Genomic DNA, 9,170 nt, shown 5'->3' on the forward strand with positions numbered 1-9,170 from the left:
TTCAGAAATAAAATGATCATTTCGCGAATTACAGGAAATGTCAGACGAAGATCAGTAAGAACATCTTGGTGTTGAAATTTTTTATTGATTTAACGTATGTTTTTTGGAGACAGTTGTTTAGTGGTGGGCAGCAGCCTTCCTCATCTGGACCAAAATGTTTCCAAGCTCCTCACGCTTCCTTTTAGCACGGATGTGAGTTCCCAACTGAAAAAATAGAAATATTGTTATTGATCTGGAATATCTTTACGATAAAAAATTAAACCGTTTGTAGTCTTCAATATTTCAAATACTTTGAATAGTCGTAAGACAAATTATGAGATTGTGTAAAGATAATGTTATTCCTATTGAAGTATTTTGAGATAGGCGACCCATAAGGCTGTGCAGGTACCAGAATTCTTTGGGTCTTGTTGGGTCAGTAAGAATCTATTAGTCTCGGCTCCGGTTCTCGAGAATTTTGAGATTTCCAAAAACCTGGGAATTCCCAGAAATCATGAGACTTATGAAAATATCAGTTTGATCAAAATTTTTGAGATTCCTGGATCTCCAGATGGAAGATGATATCCTTGTTACTGAAAATATTGATGTCATTTAAATATACTATTTACAATTAGTATTTAGTATTTGTACAATGATGTAATTATTATGTAAGGTAGGTTACCCATGTTTTGGGCTTCTCAAAAATTTTTTTTCTGGAGATCTTGGGAATTTGCACAGCTCAAGTAACCCATAATACATTTTGTGAGAATGAAGTTCATAACTTTAACCTATCTACACATCTTTGGGAAAACTTGCTATTAGGAAATTTCAAAATTATCTAAATTTTGGTAAGTTGTCACAAACCGAAAATTATTCAGACTTTACCAACTGGACTCCTTCAAAATGACCCTCAAGTTGCAAAAAAATAATTTTTTGTTTATTGTTTTGTTACGATAATGGTACCAATTTCAACCTTTAAATTTGTTAGTAGAATTAAACAAACACTTCAGTTGGAATATCCAGAAAAATTACTTCTACCAATTGAATAATCGATAAATAATCTAGTATTTCAAGCTGTATTACTATGTTTGCACAAATTCAAATCATACTGATATTTATGTTTTTCCCAAAATGTAGGTAATTGTGCCTGGGTTTTTCTCATTTGCTCGTCAAGAACTTTAGGAATGTACAAAGAGGTAGAAGTTGCAATTACTGTGCATTATATAATAATAATAATAATCACTGCCATTACCCGCCAAGACTGATAGAGTATGTCTCCAGAAGTGTACAGGAGACTTATGCGGAGCAAAAGAAGGAATGAATTAGTGACCATTATTATCTAACTGCAGCTGTCTTAAGATGTTCAGTAGAAACATCCATATACGCACAAGGGACAAGGAAAACTACAAAAAAAAAACCTTGCCCAGGTGTAGCCGAACCGAGTTAAAACCTCAACCTGCTAATTTAGCGCCTATGTGATGTGACCCATCTTATAATTTTCGCGAGGTATTGCTTAGATCCTCCCTGATAGTCTGGGGATTTCAACTCAGTTCCTCCCATACAATACTAAACTACTATGGTCTGGTATGTAGGAGATATTCCAATTCAAATTGTTTCTTTGTCGGTTATATCTAAGCATTGAAATGTTCTGCAACTCCGTTTATTTTCATAAATAACTCAGTAGTGGCAAGAAAATGATTGTCATGTTTTTTTAGATGCAACAAAAAGAACTATAAGGCTGAAGTTAATATCGGTAACGTAATGAAACATTCAGGAGACAAATTACTATTTTGCAAATTTATAGTGACTTTGAAGTAGATGAGTCTTTAAAAGATGAATAAGTTTTGCCTTATTATGATTTACTGCATTTTAGATATCTCTGCAATTGTGATATATGGATTTTTCCGGAAAGTAAATTATTTGAATAAAGTTACTAACCTCCGCCTCATAAAGAACTGCGATAAGAATGCTTTGGTAACAGGGAATCTGGAACATTAAAGTAACTTACCCTTCTCTTCAAGAATTTCAGAGCTCGTTTGTCTTTAGACACCTTCAGTAATTCCATGGCGCGTTTTTCATATGGAGCATGTCCAGTTACCTCTCGTATCAAGTCACGTACAAATTTGCTGTGCTTTGTTTGACGCTATGCAGAAACGGTGATACATACAAGATCAAAAATAATGATTGTGGCAATTAATGAAATAATTTTTAAAAATAAAATCAAACTGTTATGCATTTGGATCGAGAAATTTTTCTCCAATTGAATGCAACGCGATACTGAGGTTATGTACAAAACAAATTGACACTTACGCCCTTGAGCCTAGCTGGGCGGATGGTAACGGTCTTTTCTTTTTCAGATTTGTTTTTAGCGACACGTATCTTCGTGGTTTTGTGACCCTTCTTGAGGCCGACGGCCAATTCGTACCTTGGTGCCATCCTGTTGTTAAAATACAATTATTAGAGGTTATGTTATCACTGTCGCAAATGCTGAGAAAAGTACAATTTCATGAAAATATGTAATGAATGAAGTAGCTGAATCATTTACAAAAACAATTATATGCAACGGTACGGATGATGTGTACAGATTCGAGAGATATATCGCGATTCCAAAAACAACGCACCTCACGATACAACGACGCACGTTGAAAGAAATGGCTGGCCGGAAGTATTGTAAGGAATGGACGTTTCTTTTATCGCTGCCATTGGCCAATCGACGACTTTCGGATAATAGCGGTAAATTGAATTTGAATAAACGAATGGTTACAAAATGTACACTATTAAGATAATCTAGAATGTGGTATATTTATTTGCCAATACAAAAATCTTTGAATATTACATCGAGAATTTGTTCTACGCTAACGTATCCCGTAATTAAACCGAGTTCTCGCATAGCGTTTCGTATTTCTTGTGCAGCTAAAACGATGTCCCTTTCCTCACTCTTTATAAGGTCGAAGTAATTATCTATATGTTCAGAACAATTTGTCAAATGTATTCTGTGCCTAGTTTGACTGACAGTAGGGTTTTCACGACACGGATTACCACATCTGCAAAATGAAAAGTTTAACTATCATACAGTACATGAGAAAAAGATCAATGATCGGTTTCAATACAGAGTATCAAATAAATGATTATTTAGCCGGTCAATACTCACAAATTTTTTAAATGTATGGCAACACGTTTCGAGAATTTTTGGAGGCCCTCTTCTCTGGCACAGGAAATAAATATTGTCCTGTCATCTTTTAACAGCGAATCTCTTTCTTGGGGCTCCAACAAGTCTATTTTATTCATTACTACTATACAGTGATCCATCACCTTTCCATTATTCAGTAACAAATCATTTAACCCTAGTCGTTCGACGTAGTCAATGATAAATTCGTCGTACTTCTTCTTACTTCTTAAATACGAAACCGAATTAGCCAATAGAATTACAAAATCAGCCCCCTTAGTATAATTCTTTGCTCTATGTATACCCTCTATCTCAACAATGTCTGTCGTTTCTTTTCTTAGACCGGCAGTATCAGCTAAAATCACAGGATAATCGAATATATTTAAATTTAATTCAACAATGTCCCTTGTTGTTCCAGGAATAGGCGTAACTATTGCAGCTTCTCGTTGAACAAGATAATTCAGTAAACTACTTTTCCCAACATTTGGTTCCCCAAGAATTACAGTTCGCACACCTTCACGTAATATCTCTCCTTTTCTACCATCTGAAAGGTGACGTTTTATTTCCTGATTTAGAACTTTTAATACATTATTGCATTTGTCCATAATGTCAGCTTCTATGTTGTCATCTTCGCTAAAATCAATGTAAGCCTCGACATGTGCAATAGATTGTAAAAGTGTTTTCCTCCACTTATTGTACAATTTGCTCAAACTTCCATCAACTTGTAGATATGCTTGTTTTCTCTGCAGTTCTGTCTCTGCATGGATCAGATCAGCCAACCCTTCAATTTCAGTCAGGTCCAACTTGTTGTTATAGAATGCTCGCCTTGTAAATTCACCTGGTAAAGCATGGGCAAATTTCAATTTTGAAAGAGCAGCTGATACAGCTGCAATTACAGCAGAGCCGCCGTGTATCTGGAATTCTACACTGTCCTCTCCAGTGAAAGAATTAGGTCCTATAAAGTTAATGTTTTATCAAATTCAATTCTATTGCGTGTGATAATTATTTCACAAAAACTATCTATAATAAGTAGCTACCTGGAAACCAAAGACATAAACCCTTGTCTATAACTTCCCTTGTATCTGGATCGCAGATATTTCGAAGAAAAGCTTTTCTGGGTTCAAGTTTCGTTATGTTTGTCATTTGCTTCAAGGCATCAATTGCCTGACTTCCTGATATCCTTATTACAGCAACACCGCATTTCCCGTGCCCTTAAATAATAATTTTTTTTTTATTTTTATTTTACTTTAAATAAAATATTCGAAATTACTAAGCACTGCGTATTTTCCTGCTTTATGGAATAACCAGAGGGCAACTTAAAATTAAGTTAAACCCTTAATGAATGACTTTAAAATTCAAGTTAGTGTTCTGTATTCGTTGAGCTACGCAAATTTATTTCGGAACTTGCATATTTCGTAATTTTCAACAAATAGTTTTAGAAATACTAGATTTTCATGAATTGCACTTCGTTTTGGGTGAATTAAATATGTAGATCAATTGTTAACCAGAAGAGAGCGCAAAAATTGTTGAATTTCCATTCCACCGTCTGTTGAAGAAAAATACTCCGGCAGTCTCTGGCGAAATCATGAAGCGTGGAGTTAGGCATCGCGCGAGCATCTTTATGAATGGATATTTACAGTATTCTGATGCTCTAAGGATTTTTATACGTTGATTGCGATGTAACCAGATTTGAAAAGTACTTCGTGAGTATCGTTAATAATGGTAAACTGTAAATAGAACGATTAAATCCAACAAATATGGGACGATCTTACACTGCTAAAAACTGTCATGGTGGAGGACATGCATACACCTACCCACAAAGCTTACGTCTAGTTGTGTGACCAACAACGCGTATTATTTATATTTTTAATATTTTCAATTGTTTCACAATAGCGAACAAATATCGAACTTGATTGTAGGATTTATTCGATATTTCTTACTGGGCGATTCTTAATGTCCTTGGACTCTCGGTTCTTCTATTTTCGGTTCTACTCGTGTTTCATTGGTTAGCAAATAATTACAATCTGAACTAATCGACAATAATTTTTGTTACAGGACCAAAATTGGCGGTAAAATGAAATATATCGCGGTTTGATCATTGAATTTATCACTCGTTAAATATTTGCTGTCACGCCCTCTAGTCTTTATATATGATTATTCATATATCTTAATAAATTTTATGCAATGACTATGAGCGAAAAAGAGTTGGTGTCAAGTAAAGAATTGCAAAACAGATGCCATGGCTGGGTGGAATCTCAGCAAGAGCTTTTATACTCCGAGGATAATGTCTTGAAAAGAAAATTAGACACCGAACCAGAAGAGTTCTTTGATACTGACTCGGAATTTGACTCAGTTTCTGAATGCGGAACTAAAAGACGCAGGGTGTTGAAACAAGTGAAAGATGAGGTTTTGAATTTGCTGTGCGAATGGAAGGATTGTTTGTTTGACACCAATTCTCTTGATATTTTTGTCAAACATGTTTCCAACCACATTCCGCAGCTCAAGATCGTTACTACAGAAGAAGGTCGGGAAGTTTATGCGTGTCTGTGGAATGGCTGTTCCTTCGAATCTGATATTTCTGACGATATAGCCAAACACGTTAATTATCACTCCTATCATACAAAGTTGAAATGTATTGGATCTAACATCAGAGGAAGAGTTAAATTGCCTGTGAATATAATTTTATTATTTTGCTTGTCTTATAATAATTTTGATCATGCTACACTTGTTTAGTTGTAAAGTTCCCAACTAAACTGTAATTAACTATTCAAGCAACTTGCAAAATTGACAATATCATTTGCAGCATTATCTAAGAACTTAATCTGTACGTTTTCTACTTTGATTGTAAAAATATAAGTAATAGAGTTAGCGTTCATGAAAACCAGTTGTTTCATTGGTGAGAAATGGTTCATGGCAGTGAATTTTACAAATTGCAGTAACTGTTCTTGTTTACATAGTGAAGTGAGAAAGCATAGATCATGACGAATTTTATTCAAATACATAATAGTACTTTAGGTGGCATCCCCGTAAAGTAGGTGGTTACCGGGCAAAAATACTTAATTCATTATTCGAGTGAAAAACACTTTATGGTCACGCTCCATACAATATTTTTCCAGAAAAGCATGAAAAGTTATTTTGACACCAGTTGAGATCCATATTTCAGACAGAGCAACAGACTCAGAATTGCCGTATAAAGTCTGTTATATGGCAGTTCAACATATGCACTTTGAACTACCCATCAAAACTGCAGTATAAAGTCTTCATACTATAGTTCTGAGGTTGGTGGTATAAAGTACCACTCGCCGAATGTTATACAGGCATCAAAAAGTGACTTTTTCATGCCTGTGTCAGAAAAATACATGTGCTTACATACATAAATCATTCAAAAGAATTCGTTCAGTAATATTTTGTGAAATGAGTTTACTTAAATGCGCTTTAAATTGCGTTTGAAATTAATACATTCACATTTCATATAAAACTATTTGAAATTATTTTTTTAGAAATGTTACCAAGACCAGGGTTTGAAAAATGTGATTGACCAGCCATTGCCTCAGATCTGCAGTTGGGAAGAATGCCTAAAATCTTTCAATAACTACCAGGCCTACTTGTGGCATGTTGTTACACACATTGAAACTAATCCACGTGGAAATAAGGTAGAGGGAGGAGTAAATTGTCTATGGACAGGTTGTAATGGTAACTACAAAAGTTTGTACAAGCTTCGAGAGCACGTCAGATGTCACACAAAGGAGAAGATGGTTGCTTGCCCAGATTGCGGTGCTACATTTGCTTCCAATACCAAATTTCATGATCACTGCAAACGCCAGATTCCTTTGGATCGTAAGTAATGATAACACCAATGTATGGGGAAATTTTTGACAATATTTACAATCCTATCAAATCCGACTGTGTGATTTATTTATTTGAAACCCGTTATCAGTACTTCAAAATTTTTATTATTATATTTGTATTCTGCTGCAGTGCAAGGCTTTCAATGTTCACACTGCAACAAGTATTACCCAACAGAAAGTATACTGAGAAATCACATGCATTTCCATGTATTTCATTATAAATGCACTATGTGCGATATGAGTTGCGAGTCACCGGCAAGTTTGGCAAAACACATAAGATATCGCCATATATCCAGCAGACCATTCAAATGTCAGCTGTGCACACATGCAGCTAAATCTGAGCAAGACTTGGATTCACACATGGCAGTTCATACAAGAGGACCGAATTTCATCTGTACTGTAGATGGTTGTTCCTATGGATGCAAAAACTCATACATGATGGACAGGTATTCTTGTGCTTGGACTGTTATTTTAAAATTAGAAAGAAAGCGAAGTTCATTAACAATGCCTGAAACAATGTACACTTTAATTAATTGCCCATGATACTTTCATTTCCTTCTGTACATTTAAAAGTTGGTTTGTTCATTTGAGATTTTGTTTTTGTCTCACTAGACATATGGAACGTGTGCATTCAAAATTCCTCAGATTTTATTGTTGCCACGAATGTCCAGTAAAATACCGTAAGAGCTATCGTCTTACCAAGCATTTGATTGAAACTCATCACTTGCAATGGCCAAACGGGCACAAACGGTTTCGTTATAAGAAAGATGAGGATGGCTGCTATCGACTGCAAGTTGTGCGTTATGAAACCTTGGATGAGGATACTGTCAAAATGACAGGAGAGTCCGCACCAAAGGAAAAGAATTACTTATTGGAGCTATCGGCTGGTTCTTCTGTACCAAAGTTGAAGGTATATATTTTCAATCATTCATGGTATTACTTCTATCTTTCGATATGTGAGTTGTAAATCTATCAATGTTTTTAATAAATTTATATCCATTTTACTGAGAAATTGTATCCGATTTTATAGATAACAGAAGAGGTGGAGAAAAGTCTCAATTCTGATTACCTCAAAATGTCCAAACATGAAGCTGCTAACGAGACTGGCAAATCGATGCCTATTGTTTCAAATATTTTGATATGGATTGACGAAGTTGATGAAGATGGGAATATTATCGAAAGTAGAGTTGTCGAAACTCAGGAGACCAATGAGCTACCTCCATCTGCAGAACCGCCAATAATAATAAAGTAGAGATCACCTCTTCGTTTTACATGTAGATACATACCTATGTTGTCAAAGCAATAAAATACTTTACTAAATTTTGTATCAAGTTACAATAATGAATCTTCAGAATTCTAAAAGCAACAATCAAAACAATTTTTTCCCATCAATATTTGTGACGTTTGTTTTGAGACATGCCGTGTCTTAATTTGCCCAAGGCACTTACACCTGAGTACTCAGTGGGTCAGTGGGCTTACTTGCATGATTGTGACGAATCACTGTTTCGTCGTGAGTATGCAAGTGTGTAAGTGGTTCAGGTGAATTAAGACACGGCAATATACTTGTAAAAATTCATAAATGCTGAGAGAGATAAGGGAACCAGTTCTTACTCGATAAGCAAAAGGCGAACTCAATTGTTTAACCAGGTAAACGAGATACTTACTAATGTAATTTTTATCTAGAGATAAATGAATAATTGTAAAATCCTATTCCTGGATTCAAATTAATGTAGTGTGGGGTGAGATGTGACGAATAAGCCTATTTTATTTATCTGCAACCATAAATATACTATTAAATCAAAGAAGTATGCTATATGAATATCACTGGCAGTTTTTCAAAGTCTAGAATCACAAGAGTCAAATCGTTTAGAAATAAGTCCTAACTAAGTACGAATGCGGTATTGATTTCGCCTGATATCGCTAAGCTGCTCTTTTTAGCTTCAAATTCTGATTGCGACACTTTAGTGATTTGAAACACTCTGGAATCGAAAGCCCGATAAAATACATTGGATCTACTAGACAACCTCATTTTTTACACCGTCAGTCAACGTTACAAGTTTTTCTATTCCAAAAAAAAAATTGCTAGCAAAATTAATTCACTTCAATTTTTTCTTACGCGTCAAATTTCATGATTTGATACATTTTTTGCCGTGTTGTCGGAGCCACCTTAAGTAAGTGCA

General features: G+C 35.0%; 3 protein-coding genes across 4 annotated transcripts; 1 reads left to right on the plus strand and 2 right to left on the minus strand.

Moving 5' to 3' along the window:
* Window positions 1-65: 65 nt before the first annotated feature.
* On the minus strand, window positions 66-2,674 carry LOC107226531 (60S ribosomal protein L36). The gene is made up of 4 exons (XM_015667373.2): window positions 2,598-2,674; window positions 2,287-2,413; window positions 1,985-2,119; window positions 66-204 (listed from the first exon to the last, which is right to left on the minus strand). Exons 2-4 carry the CDS (start codon window positions 2,410-2,412, stop codon window positions 118-120), a joined length of 348 nt encoding a protein of 115 aa, XP_015522859.1. The 5' UTR covers window position 2,413; window positions 2,598-2,674; the 3' UTR covers window positions 66-117.
* An 85-nt stretch (window positions 2,675-2,759) lies between these two features.
* Window positions 2,760-5,136, minus strand: LOC107226532 (tRNA modification GTPase GTPBP3, mitochondrial). Of its 2 annotated transcripts, none has more exons than XM_046743764.1 (4): window positions 4,957-5,136; window positions 4,180-4,353; window positions 3,128-4,097; window positions 2,760-3,020 (listed from the first exon to the last, which is right to left on the minus strand). In XM_046743764.1, the coding sequence occupies exons 2-4, from the start codon at window positions 4,283-4,285 to the stop codon at window positions 2,780-2,782; spliced, it is 1,317 nt and encodes a 438-aa protein (XP_046599720.1). In that variant the 5' UTR covers window positions 4,286-4,353; window positions 4,957-5,136; the 3' UTR covers window positions 2,760-2,779. The 2 variants fall into 2 exon arrangements, with proteins under 2 accessions (XP_046599720.1, XP_015522860.2); XM_015667374.2 differs by lacking the exon at window positions 4,957-5,136 and adding an exon at window positions 4,648-4,779.
* On the plus strand, window positions 4,710-8,545 carry LOC107226530 (histone H4 transcription factor). The gene is made up of 6 exons (XM_015667372.2): window positions 4,710-4,845; window positions 5,198-5,812; window positions 6,643-6,979; window positions 7,121-7,436; window positions 7,603-7,900; window positions 8,021-8,545. Exons 2-6 carry the CDS (start codon window positions 5,327-5,329, stop codon window positions 8,240-8,242), a joined length of 1,659 nt encoding a protein of 552 aa, XP_015522858.1. The 5' UTR covers window positions 4,710-4,845; window positions 5,198-5,326; the 3' UTR covers window positions 8,243-8,545.
* Window positions 8,546-9,170: the final 625 nt, after the last annotated feature.

Source organism: Neodiprion lecontei, chromosome 6 (assembly GCF_021901455.1).
Source record: "Neodiprion lecontei isolate iyNeoLeco1 chromosome 6, iyNeoLeco1.1, whole genome shotgun sequence".
NCBI lineage: Eukaryota > Metazoa > Arthropoda > Insecta > Hymenoptera > Diprionidae > Neodiprion > Neodiprion lecontei.

Coding starts and splice junctions, on each gene's coding strand:
- LOC107226531 (XM_015667373.2), bottom strand. CDS start 2,412: ATGGCACCAAGGTACGAATTGGCCGTCGGCCTCAAGAAGGGTCACAAA. Junction 2,120..2,286: donor GCCCAGCTAGGCTCAAGGGC/GTAAGTGTCAAT, acceptor GTTTCTGCATAG/CGTCAAACAAAGCACAGCAA. Junction 205..1,984: donor TGAAATTCTTGAAGAGAAGG/GTAAGTTACTTT, acceptor CTATTTTTTCAG/TTGGGAACTCACATCCGTGC.
- LOC107226532 (XM_015667374.2), bottom strand. CDS start 4,759: ATGCTCGCGCGATGCCTAACTCCACGCTTCATGATTTCGCCAGAGACT. Junction 4,098..4,179: donor TTTATGTCTTTGGTTTCCAG/GTAGCTACTTAT, acceptor TTAACTTTATAG/GACCTAATTCTTTCACTGGA. Junction 3,021..3,127: donor GCCATACATTTAAAAAATTT/GTGAGTATTGAC, acceptor TTCATTTTGCAG/ATGTGGTAATCCGTGTCGTG.
- LOC107226530 (XM_015667372.2), top strand. CDS start 5,327: ATGACTATGAGCGAAAAAGAGTTGGTGTCAAGTAAAGAATTGCAAAAC. Junction 5,813..6,642: donor GAGGAAGAGTTAAATTGCCT/GTGAATATAATT, acceptor TTATTTTTTTAG/AAATGTTACCAAGACCAGGG. Junction 6,980..7,120: donor ACGCCAGATTCCTTTGGATC/GTAAGTAATGAT, acceptor ATTCTGCTGCAG/TGCAAGGCTTTCAATGTTCA.